Raw genomic sequence first — 20,326 nt, 5'->3', positions numbered from 1 at the left:
TCGAGTTGCAGGTGACTCATAGCAACCCTATGAAGGAGAGCCCTCGACGCTTGGGTGCCTTTCTTCCTCTCTCCAGGTCATAGCGTTTCTGGAGGCAAGCTCTTACGGAAGTGGATGCCACTCCTCCTTCCAAATTGAGTATATAGTGGGTTCAGAATGGATGCTGGGGATACAAGTGGAATAAGACACTTCTCATAGGAAAAAAAATGCCAAAAACACTATGAAAATTATCTTTCATGTATCTTTTTTTTTTTTTTTGCTATTGGTAGGGCATTTAAATAAAACCAAGTCAATATATTTTCCAAATGGTGTTCATAAAATGGGAACTCTGTTAATGAGAGTCCCTGGGTTGTGTAATGATTAAGCACTTGATTACTAGTAAAAAAAAATGCAGATAAAATACACTGTAAAGAACTTGGTAGACAGGCCTGGCAATCTGCTTCTGAAAGGTCACTGCCTTGAAAACCCTCTAGGGTAATTTTACTTTGCACATGTGGGCTGTGCAGTGGCAGTCAACGTCAAGGCAACTAACAACAACAATTGCTAATGATATCCTTTTTTAAAGAAAATTATACTAAAATTAGAACATGTTGTTTCCTAGAACAGATTCTTCTAATTTCCCTCACCCCCTACACGCATCAAATTGTAGAACTCCATGATTAACCCACCCCTCCCCCTGCACATCCTCATCCCTCTGCTTCTACCTGCCACCGCCTTAGATCCTTATACTCATTCTACAATAATGGTTTTATATCTTATTTTTAAATGATAAAAACATGACTTACAGAGATTGACTTGTGTAAGAGGTGAGTGATAGAATTTACTTACAGGTTGCCAGTTCTCAGAATGTGCTTTGTGGGGACCTGATTTGCCTCTCCAAGAGATTTTGTGAAATTCCAAGTACATGGATTATATCTTATTCTTTTGTGTGCCTCTCATAACTCTTAGCACATAGCCAGACCCAGGCTAGTTAATCAATAATTACTTGATGAGTACATGACTGATCGAATAAATGAATTCGTAAGACTTCTGGAGAGGTTGTTATATAACTCATATTCATGAAATGAGATGTTGTTGTTGTTTTTGTGTACCCTGGAGTTGGAATCGGCTCATAGCTGACTCTCCAGTGGGTTGGCAGCACAATTCCTTACCACCAAACCTCCGGAGCTCTCTTTAATAGTGAGAAGTTATGCTACAATCCCAAAAGCATGTGGTTCAAATCTACTAGCTGCTCCTTGGGAGAAGAGTAGGTAATCTGCTCTCGTGTGATTTACTGCCTCTGAAAACCTGCTGGAGAGTCAGATGCAAGTTGATTCTGAGTCAATAGCAAACAACTACAAACCACCAGAACTTATTTATAATTATAATTTTATAACTATAAAATTATAATTATAATTATAGGATAATTCTCCATATTTGGCATGATGGGATGGGTGAATATAGCTAGTGGTCGCCTACCTTATTTGAAAGTTATTGCATGTTCCTGACTATAGGAAAATATCTACCTTACGTACATATTTCAAATTGCTATTTCCAGGGCCTCTGTCTCTAGAAGTCATGCTCTAATTGTATGTGTTGCTTGGAAATGAACTGATGAGTTCTTTCTTTATCTCATTATTATTAATTTATTTTCTAGTGTTGTTTGGAACATTCTAGAAAGGGATAACCCAAGTGCTTCTAGAGCTTTTGGTGAAGAGAAACGTTTTCCTTTAGTGAAACTAAAAGACCATTATGTGACATATGCTATGGCAATGTCTGGGTGGGGAATGTGAGGCGAGAGTGGTAGGAGGTAAAAAGCAGTTGGGGTTGCAAAGAGCAAACAAGCACTAGCTTGGTGATGAGCTAATGTGTCACTTCAGTCAGAAAAAATGCCACCAGCTTCAGGGAGGAACCTGTGCTGACAGCTGCTGGCTTATGACTGACCAGCACATCCTGAAGACCACCTAGTCCATCAGAATCCGTTTTAGAGCCTTTAGTCCATCAGAATCAGTTTTAGAGAGCCTCTGGTACAAGAGATCTCTCAATTGAATATTATTCTGTGGCTTATGACCATTTAAAAAAATTTATTTCAGGTTTATATTTATTTTCATTAGGAATGTTTTTAGAATAAAAAATTGATCTTTTTTTTTCTCAAAAAATTTATCTTTCAAATGTTAATTTAAATTTAATGGAGAATAGGAAACAGAATATTTGGAATTAGAATGTTCTAGAAAATCAAGACAGATTTTGTCTCTTCTTTCTCTTGGTCATTTTGATAAATTTAATCATTGACATATAATCTTATCTGTTTGTTTGACTCTTTACTGTTTATAAATGAATGCCTCGATGGATATTGTTGTTGTGTTCTATCATGTCAGAACCAACTCTAAGACTCCAGGTGACCTTCCAGTGTGTTTTCAGAGGCTGTCAGAGGAGATTGTCCATCTTTTTCCTGAGGAGCAGCTGGTGGGCTGTAAATTCATGTGTTTGGTTTGCCAGTGCAACTCCTTACCACTGGGTCACCAGAACTTCCTCCTACATAAATCACTATAATGAATTCTCCTCAAGCATAGATACCCACTTAAAACCATTAAAAATGTTTGGGCCCTGTTGTTGTTAGGAGCCTAGGAGTTGAGTATGACTCATTAACAACCCCATGGACAATAAATCAGAACCCTTTTCTATCCTGTGCCATCCTCATCATCTCTGCTATGTTTGAGCCCATTGCTGTGGTCACTGTGCCACTACACTTTGTGTGGGTCTTTCTCTCTTTCGCTGACCCTCTACCTTTCCAAACATGATATCCCTTTCCAAGGATGACCTCTCCGAGCAAGTTGCCCAAATTATGTGAGCCAAAGCCTTACAATCCTCTCCTCCAAAGAGCACTCTGGCTGCACTTTCACAAAAACATATCTGTTCCTTTTGTTGGCAGTCCATGGGACATTCAGTGCTGTTCTTCAACACTACAGTTCAAAGACATCAGTTCTTCTGTCATCCTTGTTTATTGTCCAGTTCAGATGCACAAGTGATTGAAAAGACCATGACCTGAATCAAGCACATCTTAATCTTCAAACCGACCTAATTGCTCTTGAAACAAATTTTGCATAAGTATTAACTACTTTTTTTTTTTAAAAAGTGAGGTCATTTATTCCCTGCACAGCGGGATCCCAGCAACACTGCAGGATTCTCCATTTCCTAGCTTTAGCTAGGTGTTTTTATATCCTTACTCACTTCTAGATGCTGGGCCCAGGCTACAATATCTTGCTGTTGACATATTACTAAGGATACAGTGATGTATTCATGGGTACACAGAGCAAAACGTCTACATCTTGGGTTTATCAAGGGTACAGTATAAAACAGCTACATCTTGGGCTTATCAAGGGTACAGTACAAAACGTTTACATAAGCAATAGGAACTACTACTTTGGGAAATGGGTCAAGACATAAACTTTACGGCTGGGGCAGAAGTTTTCCACACACAGGGTTTGGTTATTCAAATGGAATGAGTACTACATAAAATGGAGTCTATTTGGCTTCCAATTCTCCAGTGGTTTTATACACATTTCAAACCTTTGAAATTTTTGAAATTTCAACAAGGAGTGTCTTTTACCGGTAAGGGGTAGTATTGGTGCTTCAGAACTAGAAGCTTAACTACCTGGATTCACTACCTAATAATATATATGTTGTCAGGTTATTCAATTAGACATTCTGTCATTACTTTAAATAAAATTCACCTATTTTTACTTTTATTCACTCACTGTATTTCTTTTTTTGATTTTATACTAGTTTATAAAATTAGAATACATTGTTTTAGAGAACAGATTCTCTCAACTTTCCTCACCCCCCACCCATCAAATTGTACAACCCCATGATTAATCCCCCATCTCCCTGTATATCCACACCCCTCTGCTTCCACCCTCTCCTACCCCTCCTGAATCCTTATACTCATTCTACAATAATGGTTTTATACAGTATTTATCCTTGTGGAATTGAGTTAGTTCACTCAGCATAATGCTCTCCAGTCCCTCCCAAGTTAGGTAATAATGTAAAAAAATCATTGCTCCTATGTGCTGTATAGTATTGCATTGTGTGAATATACCATAACTTCTCAATTCATTCGTTTGTGGTTGGACATTTGGGCTATTTCTATGTTCTTGTGATGGTGAATAATGCTGCTATGAACATTGGTGTAAGTATTAACTACTTTTAGATGACTTTTCCTGTCTTTCAGAGCTGTCATTATTTATTTTTCAGAGCCTAGACATCACTCATGTATGCTTTAATACTGTTTTGTTTATTAGTGTAGGTACAAGCAAGAGGTCAAATTGACATTGACAATGATCCTAAGTAATCTGCCATATTTGGATTTTTTACCCAGGTATATATAGGGATTAGTAGTAAGACACAACAAAAGAGGGCCTTTTGTATTTGTTATTACTTGGTAAATTATTTTACTTTGGTGACAAAGAGATGTAAAATATTCCTGAGTAAAAATGCACTGGTGCTGAGAAAGAAAGACGCCTGTCTGACTTTGGTTTTGTAATCTCCTCTCTCCGAAATACTAGTGATAGACGAATTTCCATAGAGCTGTTTCACTGAGCAGCCTGAGCATTAACTCTGCTTTTTTGGAGTTCAAGCACAAACAAATATGTTTCTAGTTCTAGATCTAAAAACTGGGGAACAGTATATAGTGGAAAAAACATTAGCTCCAGAATAAAACCTACTCCAGTCCAGCCCTGACACCTAATTATATAATATGAAAAAATACTGTTAATCATGTCAAGCCTCAAAGTGTTTTGTTTTTTCCCCATTTGTAAACAACAACAATAATGTCTACTTCATAGGGTTTCTGTGAAAATTGCATGACGGACCTGAAGCGTCTGGTACAATGCCAGCTGTTTCTCTTCCTTTCCATTACCCCTCCACCTACAATACATACAGAGGTACTAGAAGGGAAACTCTAATGACATTGTGCCTTTGCATGATCAACAAGAAATAAATAAAAACCCTACTGCACTCATGCCTTTGCAGAACCTTTTTAAAAGGCTTAGATCTCAGGGAATGACTTTGAGCTCTTGCCTATGATCCCACACATCACTGGGAAAGGTGCTGGTTGTCAGGTGGAGAGTGCTTTAGGCAGCTGGAGAGATATGTGCTCTTAGCCTCCTTAATTGGATTATTGGCATGAGAACTGCAGGCTTCAAGTTACCTCCCTCCTTTTTTCCAAATAGAACTTGGAGGGCATGGAAAGCCCAGATACTCCATTCCAGTATTAAAGTCATCTAACAGGCTTGCTTGAGTATTTGCTATCATTTTAAGTTTAGTTTAATCCAACATGGGTTATAGTTCATTCTCTTGAAGTTCTGGACTGGGTATCAAATTTGAGCTTAGTCCGTGCTCAGGTTATGATTACTTTAAGAAAATTTCATCATCAGCTTTCTTTAAGCTGCTTGATAAAATGTGACAGCCCAGAACCAATTTCCACGGCAGAAGTCTTCTGGAAATGAGAGTTTTCCTGAGCCTGTGAGCCTAGTACAGAGTGTTGCTGAGTTATAAATGTCTGCCTTATAAACATCTGCGTTGGTGTGACTGGGAGCCCTGATGTGACTGTGGGAGTCAGGGCTTCAGGAGACGTTAGGAACTAAGAAGGAGACTAAGGAGCGAGTGACTGCCAACCAACACCAGTTGGATGTGCCACTTAATATGGTTATGTATGTCTTTGTCAGAAACCAAGACTGATGAAATGATTATCATCTTTATTGGAGCTTTTACGCTGTTGTTGTTTTGTACTGTCGAGTTGAAACCGACTCACAGGTGATCTTCCAGTGGGCTTGTAGAGGCAGTAAATTGCATGAGAGGGGATTGTCCATCTTTCTCCAGAGCATTTGGTGGATTACTGCCTGCACTTGTTTTGACAGCACAACTCTACCAAACCACCAGAACTCTTTTATTATTTATTTATTATTATTATTTGGTGGAGGGACACCACAAGAGAGAAAGACCCTGGATAAAGTGGATTGATAAAGTAACTGGGGTAATGAGGGTTGGTGTGTCGGAATCAGTGAGACTGGCTCAGGAGAGGGCAGGATTCAGAGCTGCTGTCCATATGGTCACAATGGGTCACAAGCAACTCAGTGACACACAACAACAACAAAACTATGGTAACTGAGATCCAGTCTTAAGAAAATGACACTGTGTATCTTACCTCAGAAAATTCTGCATTTCTTTCTTTATGTCTGTCAACCATCAAAACCAGCTAGTTCCTCATCTAATGACAAAGCACTAAACTCTATAAATCAAGAAGTGATGCCAGAATTATCATTACTTTATTTTAAAATTTCATACCTTACTGCTAAAGATCATTAAAAAACAGAACAGTACATAGAGAGCTGCCAGAAGTTCAAGCTGGATTTAAAAGGGGGCGTGGCATCAGGGATATCATTGTTGATGTTTGTTGGATCCTGGCTGAAAGCAAAGGATATCAGAAGAATGCCTATTTGTACTTTATTGACTAGGCAAAGACATTTTTCTGTATCATAACAAATGATAGCTAACATTGAGTAGAATGGGAACCCTGGAACACTTAATTGTGCTCATGTGAGACCTATTCCTATACCAACAAGCTGTTGTGCAAACAGAACAAGGGTATGCTGCTTAGTTTAAAATTAAGAAAGACATGCATCAGGATTGAATTATTTATCATATATATTTAATCTGTAAGCTGAGCAAATTATTCAAGAACCTGGACTCTGTGATGAAGAATGTAGCATCAGGCTTGGAGGAAGACTCATCAATAACCTTTGCTAGGCAGATGACACAACCTTGCTTGCTGAAAGTGAGGAGTACTTGAAACAGTTGCTGCAGAAGGTCAAGGACTGCAGCCTTCAATATGGTTTGCATCTCAATATCAAGAAAACAAAAATTTCACCACTGGACCAATTGGGGACATCATAATAACATACTTTGGACATGTTGTAAGGAGGGACCAGTCCTTGGAGAGGGACATCGTGCTTGGTAGGGTGGAGGGACAGTGCAGGAGGGGAAGGCCCTTTATGAGGTGGATTGATTCAGTGACTGGGGTAATCGGGATGAGGGCTGTTGTACATAGGGTTGCTATGAGTTGCAAGCGACTTGACGGCACATAACAACAACAACATTAGCATCAATAATATACATGATGGATATGAGAATAGTAACCCTGAAATTTATTAGATCATGTTTTGCATGAAAGACTTACATAATATCAGACATATTAAATGTTCAAAAAATGCTGACAACAAATTCTTTTATTGGAATAGTTTTTTTGAGTTTTATATATTTCTCAATGTCTAAAACAATGCTATTGCTTTGAACAGAATAATTTGATTCTGTTCTATCATAGAAACATAAATAAAATTTCTTGAGCTGGGAAATATGCTAAGTCCCCTCAGGAGTAAAGACCAGTCACTATCAGTTAGTCAAGAAGGTGAGGTCCAATGAACTGAAGAGATTTCCCAAGATACCTCACTGCTGATAAGTAGCAAATCTCCAGGAGTGAATGTGCTCTGTTCATGGGAATGACCAGATCCTAAAAAAAAAAAAAAGAAAGAAAGAAAAAAATATCTGCTAAGTGAAGATGCAAACCACCTGGATGATTATAAAATATGTTTTAGTAATGTTTAATTTTGGTACTAAGTGTCCATTAAAATTCAAGTTTAAAGCAGTATAATTTAAGACAGTTTTTACACATGGCCACCACATCAATTTATTGTGGTTAGCTTGCTGTTGTTAGGCTTGGTGGTCTCTAAACTGACCAGCTAATCCATCCATTAAATGTTAGAGTTAAAAGAAACTTTATAGAACCTCTAATTAAATGTGCATGTGCTATGCTATAAATATTAATGAAATTGGGTGCTGGAATAGTGACTCGGGCAGGATCAAACATGTTTAAGATATTTCAGTTGTAAGAAGGGTAAAACTATTTAAGAAGTGCTACAGAAGTACCAGAGTCGCTGAGTGGTGCAAACAGTTAATAATTTCAACATCAAGAAAACAAAAATCCTCACCACTGGACCAATAGGCAGCATCATGCAGGATAGATGAAGAAAAGATTGAAGCTGTTAATGATTTCATCTTGCTTGGATCGACAATCAAAATCCTTGGCACCAGCAGTCAGGAAATCAAAAGACAAGTGATATTGGAAAAATCTGCTGTCATGGATGTGTGAAGAATACTAAAGCAATGATATCAATCTAGAGACTAAAGTGTCCCTGATCTGGACCTACCATGGCCTCCCAATTTCTTGCTGTGCATCTGAGAGCTAGACAATGAATTAAAATGACAGAATAATTGATGGCTTTGAGCTGTGGTGCTGGAGAAGAGTATTGAACATACTATGTATTGCCAAGAGAATAAATAAATTTGTCCAGGAGAAGTTGAAACTGGGTTGCTCCTCAGAGATAAGGATTTTGAAGGTCTATCTCACATACTTTGGGCATGTTGTAAGGAAGGGCTGGTCCTTGGAGAAGGATATCATGCTTTAAAGGTGGAGGGTCAGTGCGGGAAAGGAAAACCCTGCCTGAGGTAGATTGACACAGTGACTGTAGTAATGCTATCAGGTGTGTCAGAGATGGTGAGGTTGGCTCAGGATAAGTTTAGAGCCTTTGTTCATAGCATTGCTATGAGTTATAGCTGACTGGAGGGCACATAACAACAACAACAAAAGCCGCAGCAGAAGTACTAGAAATAATGAGTTGTGCAAACAGTTAATGTGATCCATTGGTATGTGTAATGCTGGTGCCTTTCAGTCCACCCAGAAGTGCCTTGGAAGAAAGATCTGGTCATCTACTATGGAAAAAAAAATAGTGTTATGAAAGTGAAACTATATTTAAAAATGGGAAAGCCTATAGAGCAGAGTTCTACTCTGACACACATTGAGTCATTATTGGTTAGAGGGAACTTGATTGCAACTGATTTAACAGAAGTGCTTTCTGTTTTGGCCTGTGTGGAGCCTAGTACGCTGTTGGGGAGATCAGTAATTGGATTGGGAGGCTTGAGACCTATCTTTTACCTATGCTAGTTTCCAATTTCTCAGTCTCAATTTCTTTATACAGCAAATTGATACAATAACATGTTATGTTTATTTTATCAATTGGAAGGATAAATTAGGTAATGCAAAAATATGTACCATATACACCTATACCTAGATCTAGAAGCTATTGTCCAAACAGAGAAATGGAGCACTGCACAGCTTGAAATCAGGAAAAGCATGCATCTTGGTTGTATTCTTTCTCTGTAACTATTATATATATATAAAATATAGGGGTGTGTGTGTATATCTATATTTGTATCTCTATCTCTATATCATCTACATATATCTATCTCACAAATCATTATAGAAGCTGGACTCTGTGAAGAAAATTATGGCACTAGGATAGGAGGAAAACTCATCAACAACCTGCATTATGCAGATAACACAACCTTGCTTGCTGATATTGAGGAGAACTTGAAATATTTGTTGCAGAAGATCAGTCTACAACCTTCAATATTGATTGCGTTTCAATACCAGCAAGACAGAAATCCTCACCACTGGACTGATAAGCAGTATCATGATAGATGGAGAAAAGAGAAATTGTCAACTATTTCATCTTACTTAAATCCATAATCAAAACCTTGGTATAAGCAGTCAGGAGATCAGAAGAGATATTGCATTGTGAAAGTCTTCAGTCAGGGACTTCTCTAAATTACTGAGGAACAGTGATGCCAGTTTGAAGACTAAGGTGCACCTGATTCAGGCAATGGTCTTTTCAGTCACTTGCTAAGCATTTGAAAACTGGACAATGAGTAAGAATATTAGAGGAAGAATTGATGCCATTGAGCTGTGGTGTTGGAGAAGAGCACTGAATATCCCATGGATTGCCAATAAAATCAGATATGTCTTAGAAAAAATGCCGCCACAGTGCTCCTTGAAGGCAAGGATGGCAAAGCTTTGTTTCACATACTATGGGCGTGTTCCTAGGAGAGGCTATTCCTTGGAAAGTGACATCTTGCTTGGAAAGGTAGAAGAGCAGCAAAAAAGATGAAGACTCCTAACAATATTGACACAGTGACTGCCCCAATGGACTCAAGTGTCTCAGAGATTATGAGGATGACACAGGATAGAACAGAGTTCAGATCTGTTGTTCATGGGATTTCTATGAGTTGTACTGGTATTGATAGTACCTAACAATGACAATGTGTTAGACATTATATAAAATGCAAGCAATTTTTCCAATTGCTGCCATTATACATGAATTGATGGCAGAATTCACTTTAAGCTTAATTCAACTTTTTGTGTCAACTCAATGTTGTATCCATTTTTATCAAAGCACAAATAGGTCAGAGATAGTGGGTGGCACTATAAACTAATGGTTAGCTTCTCCATTTTTGGGATTTATTGCTTTATTTTTTGGAGTGGAAATAGTCATGCTGGTTTTATACTATAATTCACATGATGGTCTCCAATTACTTGTAACTGGCTTGTTCAAATTTCTTAAAAATTTGTGTTTAACTTTCTTGGTTTTGTGTAACTTTATCATGTATATTCCTGGATTATTGAAACTTCCTTTGTTAAAAACTATATGTAAAAGCAAAGTTTTTCTGGGCCATTGAAATTAGCTCCTAGTGGTTAATTTGTGAAGATAAGAATTCACAAATTGCCAAGAATAAAGTAACTTAAAAATCCAAAGTTATGTTTTCATCTTCAAAAGAATTATTATATTTCGGAATGGATAATCTGATCTGATTGAAAGAACCCACTTTTTGCTTCTTATTTTTTTAGATAACTTGATTATTCCTTCTCATTAATACCTTGCAGTTCAACCTGAAACTACTAGTGTGATTATCCTGAGTATACTATATAACTATAGTTTGGAAGCAGGAATGGCATCCATTTCCTAAATAACATGCCTCCAGAAACTCTGTGAACTAACTGATAAGTATCGATAGTTGTAGAGGGGCTTCAAGCCTTTTGTTCATAGGGTCGCTATGAGTTGTGCTCAACTCAAAGGCAGTCAAAAACAACAACAACAATATTGTAGAAACAAATTTTAAATGTATTAAAATTTACTTTTTCTCAAGGGTGTTCATCTTGGCGATACTTTTTCTAGGGATATTGCAATACAGTATACCTCTTGGATGGGCTGAACATCTCTAGAACTTAAAAAAAAAAACACCAAATAAAATATAGTACACTTTCAATTCTCAGGTATTGTATTTGAGAAGCAACCGAGAATGGAAAATAACACTGTAATCATGTTTTTGTACATAAAGACAGTGCCTTAATCTGTGAATCCAGAAGTTTAGAGTGTTTTGGAGAAAACAAATAATTGTCTCTGAAAATTCTGGTCATATAGGGCAGTATTGTCTCATCTCCATAGATTTGTCCTACTAACCAAAGTAGACTTTCTACTAGCTGTTGGTTTGCAGAATTGACCCAGCCCAGCCAGCCTTCTCTTTTCTGAGACTGCTCAATAGATGATGCTGTAGAACAGTGTGTGGTAGGGTTTGTATTTGGCCTCTGATGATTTGTGAATGCTCTCAGTTTCCAGTTGTACTATAAGTACCTGGAAGAAGGGTATTTTGGTGTATTTCAGAAAGTGGCACAATGCTGGGCACATAGTAAAGAACTCAGTAAACATATAATTCATCAACATTAGCTGAGAAATGTCTGTTTCGAATTATCTATCTGGAACTTCATATAGGGGCCACATGCTGATAGCCGCTTTTTGATCAATTTGATTTAAATTGCAAACTGTTTTGAATACCTCATAATTCTTTAACTCCTACGGTAGTAGGAATTTGGACTCTTTGTTTTTCTTTTTCTTCTTTTGACTTGTCTTTCTTAAATAGTTTTAAACTTGGTGCTTCTAAATGACATGTCTGAGCTATCACTAAAGGGTCCTGTTTGTACAGTAGTTAAAGCATTCGCTGCCACCCACAAGGTGACTGATTCAAATTATGCAGTTGCTCCTCAGGAGAAAGATGAATCAGTCTGCCTCTGTAAAAGATTTACAGCCTTGGACATTCTACGGGGAAATTCTACTCTGTCCCACAGGATCACTATGAATAGAAGTCAACTCAATGGTAGGGAGTTGGAATTATGATTAAGACTTGATTCAGAAAGGATTCTTAGATTTGTTATCATTTGAGGTGGATGAGCTTTGAAAGTTTTCAGTAAAAGACCTTGCATGGTGAGAAAATAAGGCTGTGCCATTAGGTGACTTGTCTAAAGTTATTTGTTTATCCATGTAAACATTACATCTATGTACCCATTTTATTCTACAGGGTTTATTGAGTTCATAGATGAGTCTCTTAGTTCTAATTCTCCAGCATGAGTCCCTATTCTAACTTCTCAACTTTTCCTTGGCTTTCATTGAATATTTATCATTTAGGGAAGGACCGACCATCTTTATCTTCCAAATAATATGTCCAAAATTTCTCATGAGGCTTAGCTTGTCTCTTTCTAACTTCTTTTTTTTTTAAATTTTATTGGGAAAAACATAATGGGGGTACAAGGAGGTGAGGGTTGGGGGCAGAAGGATGAGGATGGGCAAGGATGCAGTCGTAGAGCTGCACAATTTGGTTGGTGGGGGGAGCAGATGAAGGAAATGAAAAGGATCCAGTGGGGACCAGATGCTACAGGGGAATGGTTAGCATTTTCCAATAGCAATTAAACCAACTGTTTTATTGATTTGGGAACTGGATACAGACTCTCTGGCTTCTTCGTGCTGAACAGGGGCATTGATGTGAAGGGGGAAAGGGAGGACACTTTATCACCTTACTGGTGGTCTTGGGTTAAAGCTGCTTGCCTTCTTGTTCTGGTAGAAGATATTTTTCTGTCATTTGCTCCCCTCTGGACTGCAAAGTGTTTTCCCAGGTGGGTCTAGTGGGGATGGCTGGTTGAATCCAGAGGCTCCATCCTCCTTTGCTTCCTTAGCTGGCAGTTGTATTTTCTTTTTGTCACTGGCACTGGGTTCAGGGTCAGGCCTGGAGTAAAACTCAGTGTTAAGGTTACCTATAGGAAAGTGAGCAAACCTAGAAAGAACAAACTTGTGAGTTACAAATAGAAGGGCTTTGGGGGTGTGGCTTTCAGGTTTACTCGGGGAGAGGGTGGCAGAAAGTAGCCTAGATAAAATTCTCTGGATACCCTAGGCATTCCCCCCCCCAATCCAAGGGTCAGATGGCACAATCTGGGGACTGAGGAGCTCACCCTGATGGCTGTGATGGTTCACCCTGAGCCGAGGGCCAAAGACAGCCTGCCCCGAGCTGGGCCACACCCCGCAGGGGCTGGCTGGTTCCCTTCCCCTCCAATTGCCCCCACCCCACTGTGGTCCCCTTGCCTGACCAAGGAGTATGTGGCCAAGGACAGCGTCTCCAATTCCAGCACTGCCACTTTTACACCCCTCCCCCATAAGTGGTCATACTATAATTTGAAGTAGGTGTCACTGCCCTTTATAATGGCAAAGGGAACCTGAGAGTTGTGAACAGACTCTCCCCCCAGGTCTAAACAGCTTTTGGTGGAAGCATTCAACAGAACAAAATATGTGGTGCATTTAGGATGTTGGTCCTCTTGGACATGCTGCCACTGTTAAGTCTCATCAAGTAGATAACTCACAGTGACCTTCAACAATCTATTATATCTATGAACATCTTCTCTGGCCTGTCCAAGGAAACCCAAACCTGCAGGCGGAGGGGTATGCATCCCATCTCCCTTGCGGGCGGCATCATCTCCTGCTTCCCCAGCTGCCACCATCTTGGCTCCAAGAAGTCTTCCCAGAACAAGTCCACTTTGCGGCAGTGTGGCGACTCCGCTGTACCAGTGTCAGGGAGGCCCAGTGCCTACCATCCATCCTGGGTGAGGGATTCCATAGGTTCCGGCTATGGGAGCCTCATGGAGCTGTGGCAGTGGTGCGGCGTGGTGTGGGCTTTGCAGGAGGGGGTTGGGAGCTGCGAGATTCACCCATTCCTCCTTGGGAATCCTTGAATTCCTGTTGTTGAGCCTCCATCTTCACTGAAGACCAGTCATCAACTGTTTAACTGTTCAATTATCAATAAACAGAGGTTGTAGAAGGCCATAGTGGCCCTGCTTCAAGTGGTCTGCTGCTCCCGCAGCTCACCACGCTGTCTCTGCCTCTGCCGCCATCTTGGATCTCCCTCTTTCTAACTTCTAAATGTTATTTTGCTCCCAAAGGCAGTACTCAACTTTTATTTATTAACATCTTAAATGTTTGAGTTATTTAAGTAATAATGAAGGTTTTCAGGGGTACATAGTTGGACAATGACCAAGGAGGATAGAAGGAGAACTGATGCCTTTGAGCTGTGGTGCTGGAGAAGAGTACTGAGAATACCATGGACTGCTAGGAAAACAAATAGATTTGTCCTGGAGAGGGTTAAACCGGGTGGCTCCTTGGAGGCAAGGATTCTGAGGCTCCGTCTAACTTACTTCGGACATGTAGTGAGGAGAGACCGGTCCTTGGAGAGGGACATCATGCTTGGGAGGGTGGAGGGACGGCGCAGGAAAGGAAGGCCCTCTATGAGGTGGATTGATTCAGTGACTGGGATAATTGGGATGGGAGTGTCAGAGACAGTGCGACTGGCACAGGACAGAGCGGAGTTTAGGGCTATTTTATATAGGGTCGCTATGAGTCGCAGGCGACTCGACGGCACATAACAACAACAACAACAAAGTAATAATGAAAAGAATAATATTACTAATAATTATAATAAAATAATAGTAATAACTCAAATAATAATAAAAACTCGTAATAAGTAAAAGAAGCTCTTGAGCTGTCACAGGAACAAAATGACATTTGGGAATTTTTCCTGAACAATCTGAGCTTCTTTTTTAACTGAGGATAAGACGATAAACTTCCCCAAGTCATCTGACTTGACAGCACACAACAACAACAAAACCCCCAAAACAACAACTGAAAGAAAAAGGCACATCAGGTGGAACCTGCAAAAGCCTAGAATAGAGACTTGTCCTTCAACTGCAATTCTTTTCTTTTTCCCAAAATAGTTCTACTTTCCTGTGCTTGAAGACTCAAGATGGTGCCTATCTTAGAACAGTATAAATAAGATTATATGCTTATATTTTCTGATTGTTATAAAATTTGTTGATTTTTCTTTGATGAAGGTAGTGATTTGGGTGATGCTTGTTGATGAAGTAAGGCTTTTGGTCAGGATATTCTTATTTATTCAGAGCTTTAAATGCTCTTCAGAGAAGAGTGTGAGAAACTGAGAAGATGAGAACAATGATACTGCTTCCTATGGGGGCTTTGGCAAAGCTGTGGCAGAGTATTGCCAGAGATGCTGCCTGAATTTTAGAGAGAAACTTGTCAGTGTTAAATGGAAAGAAAAATAGAGGACTTGTGAGATGAATTGAACATAAATCTAGCAATTTGCTTTAGGTAAGGGATGGCAGTAAGATGGTTTGTCATTCTTTCCCATCTTTCATCCTGCTATTCCCAAAGTCTTATGTAGAAGAAGCTCTTGAAACTAGATAACAATGAAAAGTCAGTTGTCAGAGAAATATGCTGCTATTTCCAGCCTTTGTTTATGTATGTGTTTATTTACATGGGAGCAATCAGAGCCCTGCAGGTTAAAGATGAGATAAGGAATTAAATTCTGAGCACTGGCTTGTACCAAATTATTAGATTTAAGAAGATAATACTCACTAATCTGAGTCTGGAAAATCTTAGGACATTCAATTCTTGGTGTCAGTTTCTTAAGTCAATTTTAGAAGTGATAGAAAATTCTTGGGTAAATTTGACTCCAGTCTTTTCCACTAGTCTGTGTCCATCCCTGCCCCTCCGCCCCCCTTGCACTGGAGTATAGAAGACAGGAAGACCATCTGGCCCAGCCTGCCAGCCTTTTATTTGGTTGCTCTCAATCCTACCTTCCTGTTTGGATCACCCCTCCTCTTTGCCCATACTTCAGAAACCAATCAAGGTGTCTCCTGAACTCATTTATTCCCTTTGTTTCAGCCGCCTTCTCGGGTAACTTTTTCCATATGCTTACATCCTTGCCTTACAACAGACTTTTATAAAAAATCTGAAATGGCCTGATTGGACTCTTAGGAAAAGCCATTTGCTCAAATATACAACAAAGTGTTTCTAAAGACCCCAAACAATTTTTCATTATGTTTGATGACGAGGCCGTGTATGCAGAGGGAAAATGGCTATGTTTAAAAATAACTACCTGATGGGCAATGATGAGCACTGTATGAAATTAAAGAAAATATTGTTAGTATTCACCATCACTCCTGGTCCCCATGAAATTACTCAGTTTAGATTTGGAGTGATGTAGTCATGCATTGCTGAGTTGGAACTGACCCATAGCTCACCCTCCAGTGGGTTTTCAGAGACAGTTAATCACAGAGAAGGAGATTGTCCATCCTTCTCCAGCAGAGCAGCTGGTGGTTTTGAACTATGTGTCTTTGGGATTCCAGCATAGTTTCTTACCACTAGGCCACCAGAGTTCCAGGTTATCATTTTTTTTTTAACTTGAGATTTATTTGTCTTGTTGCTTCAGTTTAACTTCATTCTTTTTAACATGTTCACATTGCCTGCTGTGGACTAGTTTTCTGCAGTTGTTTCTAAAACTTGCTAAAATGCCAGATGCCATGTTGGAAACACAAACCTTAAAGAAGGTTGTAAGTCACACCTTCCCACACACCCCCCCCCCCCTACTTAAAGTAGAATAAAATACACTGAGTGCTGTACTCGCGAGCTTCCTGACTTCCTTTTGCTCACCCACTCATTTAACACACATTTTTATTTTATTTTATTTTTTAAAGAACAAGTGTTCAGCAGTTTCTCACCTAAGGCTTGGCTGTTTCTTTTGCAGATTCAGAGCAGAGCACTGGTGGGTCAGACTCTGAGGTGCTCACTGAGAGGACTTCCTGCTCCTTCAACACTCACCGTGACCTAAGTGCCAGTGCTGCAGGCTCTGTGCCTGCCACCATGTCCTCCATGGAGGAGATTCAGGTGGAGCTGCAGTGTGCTGACCTCTGGAAGAGGTTCCATGATATAGGGACTGAAATGATCATCACCAAAGCAGGCAGGTAAGTATACGTTCCATGGACAAAGTCAAAGAAAACAGCACAAAAATAGGAGCTGTTATACATTTTCTTTTCAACGTGCCCTCACTTGCCTGTCTTGGCATTTCAGTAAAGTCATCCTGTTGTGTTTACTATGATTCTGTTATTTTCTCCACTGGTCATTGACACTTAAAGATATCTTAGCTAACAATACTGGAAACCTTTGGTATTTTGATAGCTAAAAGATACATTTCCAAAGCAAATATTTCCTTCACCATTCTATATTTTCAAAAGAAATTATTTACTCTACAAACAATACATTTCGTCTTTTGAGATGTTTAATGCAGTCAACATTTGTTTAAGGCTTTTGTTAGAATTGAACTTGGTGCATCCTTTGAGCTTTACTAATTTATGCCTTGTGTTTTAGTGTAGGAGTTATTCCAGAGTATTGATGGGGCTCTAGATGAAATGCTCATGAAATATTTAACTAACATGACAAAAGTGTTGAAAACATGATTTCTCTTGAAATAAACTGGTGGAGGGATGGTGAAAGAGAGGGAGACCTTTAACATGATAGATTGACACATTTGCTGTAGCAATGGGCTCAAGAATGTCAGAGATAATGAAGATGGCACAAGATAGAACAGGGTTCAGTTTTGTTGTTCATAGAGTCATTATGAGTCATAATTGACTAAATGGCATTAAAGGGAAAGTTCTAGAATTCCAGATAAAAATATTTCAACTGTTTATAATTCCACACTAATAAATGGATGTAGTTCTTGCTTCTTGGATTAAAAATGAAAATTATGTATTTAGAATTAAAGTCATGTTAACCTTTTGAGTATATGTGAAGAACCCAACCAATGTACTGCTGTCAAGTCAGTTTGAATTCATAGCAATCTTTCATTGGGTTTCTGAGGTTGTAAATCTTTATTGGAGGAGATAGGTCATATTTCCTCTCCAGAACAGCTGGTAGGTTTGAACTGGCAACCTTACAGTTAGCAGCCTAACACATTACACAGCATATTGCCAGGGCTCCTTTTTTGAGTATGTGGTAATATTAATTGACATGAACCAAAAATATTATGCTTCTATATTTTTAATGTCATTCTAGATAGTTTCATGGAAATATCAAAAGCCTGCTTCATTGCTCATGAGCTATTTACATGAATATTGATATTTAAAGCAAAAGAAAAAAAATATGTGATCCAGTTTACGTGAATGCATATATTCTCCCAAATGACATCTAATACAATAAAGCCTAAAGTTAAGATGAATATGAAATTTTGTTCATATTTTTTCTCTTTTGGAATTCCCTTTCTTCTATTTCTTTTAAATTTTTTAAAAATTATTATTTATTTGTATACAGTTGTTCTTATACATTGTGCTTTTTAAAAATACATTGTGGCTTATATGAGCATTTACTTGTACACAGTTATTAATACACATTGTTTCATGTACATTTTGTTTTATACAATCATTTCTGTACATTGTGTTTTATACAATTACTGTTAATCTATTAATTTTATCCTTCTTTCTCATTAAGTCCCCACTGCACCTTGCCTATTCCTTTATAACCCCCAACCACTCACTAAGCTCTGTTGTCTTAGTGATTTCCTTCCTTCTTCTGCATCTCTTAGCCAATAGAAACGTTTAGGAAAAGTGACGCTAAAGTGGTTACTTTCAGTATTGTTTTGTTTTCTTTGTTTGGACATGAGCCTACTTTTAGTCTATACTTTGAGATGTTAAGGATGGAAATAAAAAATTAAGGGAATAAACTCCTTTTATTTCTTTGTTAGTTTTAGGTAAAAGATTGATTTGGTGAGAAGACAATTATTATATTCTTATCCTCAGTTTTTTCCTGTTTTTAACTGGGATGTTCATTTTAGCAATATTAGGCAGGAATATTTCAGTAATATGCCAGATAAATTATTTGTTGTTGTTGTTGTTATGTGCCATCGAGTCACCTGCGATTCATAGTGACCCTATGTACAACAGCCTTAAGCCCTGCTCTATCCCTTGCCAGTCTTATTGTCTCTGACACACCTAGCTCAGTTACCCCAGTGACTGAATCAATCCATCTCATCGAGCGTCTTCCTCTCCTGCGCTGTCCCTCTGCCCTCCCAAGAATAACACCCCTCTCCAAGGACTAATCCTGCCTTACAACATGCCCAAAGTATGTCAGACAAAGCTTGAGAATTCTTGCCTTCAAGGAGCAGCAGCCTGGCTTCACCTTCTCCAGGACGAACTTGTTTGTTCTCCTAGAAGTCCATGGTATATTCAATAATCTTCCCCAACACTACAGCTCAAAGGCAAATTCAGCTCATTTCAGCATTTTAAATGACAATTCTGTGCCTTCATTATTTCTTACACAGTATTTATTTTCCAGATATTTGTCTTCAGAAATTTACATTTAACATAAATACATCTAGATAGTCCCTAGTATAATCTTACAGCACATTCTTTAGTCATATGTAAGTAATTTGTGTAGATTTAAAAATGACATTCTTGTTTCTGTGTTTGATTGACTTATCTGTTTCTGTAGCCACAGAAAACTCTTCACAGATAATTCTGGAACATCTCAGAAACATATAAAGAAGGATTTCTTCTCTGTGAATTTCCTTCAACCTTACTTCACTCACCCAGTTTTTGTTGTGGTTGTTTGTTTGTTTGTTTGTTATCTTTGTCAATTTATTTTCTTTACTGTTCAGAGTTCTTTTCAATTTTAAGTCAAATTCCCATTTTCTAAGAACCTTAGTTACAAAGAAATGTTTTTCCTTCCTCCATAGAAAATAGCCACCATATATACTTGTTTTCATATTCCAAAGTGTAATTCTGTTGATTCAAAACTATGGAAGGCTATAGAACTCTCAATCCTTGTATGTACCAGCAGAATCTGAATATTCAGCACCATGGACAGAAGTCTTGGAAAGCTTAATAGGTTTGGAAGACAAAAGCACTGGCTCAGATTTAGCCATACTAATAAAATCAAACATACACCTTGTTTTGTAGAATACGAAAAATTAGTTCTTTTAGCTAGAGTTATTATTTCAATTGGTATTCTGTGTTAAACAATTTACAAAAAAAATAAATCTTTAAGAAGATAATTGAAGTAATCACAGAATTTTAAAGCAAACGTGGCCTTAGAGATTATCTAGTCCTGTTCTTTTGTTTTATAATTAATAAAACTAAAGGACTTATTTGGAATCACTCAAGCATTAATTTTAAAACTTGGGTACTAAGAAGAGATGGGTAGCTTCTGGGTTTGATGGTGCAGCTTCTTACCAC

At 38.5% G+C, this 20,326-nt stretch overlaps 1 protein-coding gene across 1 annotated transcript in view; it reads left to right on the top strand.

Annotated features, from left to right (window-relative positions):
• The window catches only part of TBX15 (T-box 15), a 155,575-nt gene that overhangs the window by 58,014 nt on the left and 77,235 nt on the right, over nt 1–20,326 (top strand). The window contains exon 2 of the mRNA XM_006900313.1: nt 16,846–17,062. Within this exon, the coding sequence (XP_006900375.1) occupies nt 16,846–17,062 (217 nt within the window). The remainder of the gene's footprint in view (nt 1–16,845; nt 17,063–20,326) is intronic.

Source organism: Elephantulus edwardii, unplaced genomic scaffold (genome assembly GCF_000299155.1).
Source record: "Elephantulus edwardii isolate Elephantulus edwardi_28Jun2011 unplaced genomic scaffold, EleEdw1.0 scaffold00280, whole genome shotgun sequence".
Classification (NCBI taxonomy): Eukaryota; Metazoa; Chordata; class Mammalia; order Macroscelidea; family Macroscelididae; genus Elephantulus; species Elephantulus edwardii.
This window is presented reverse-complemented; position numbering and strand designations above follow the sequence as displayed.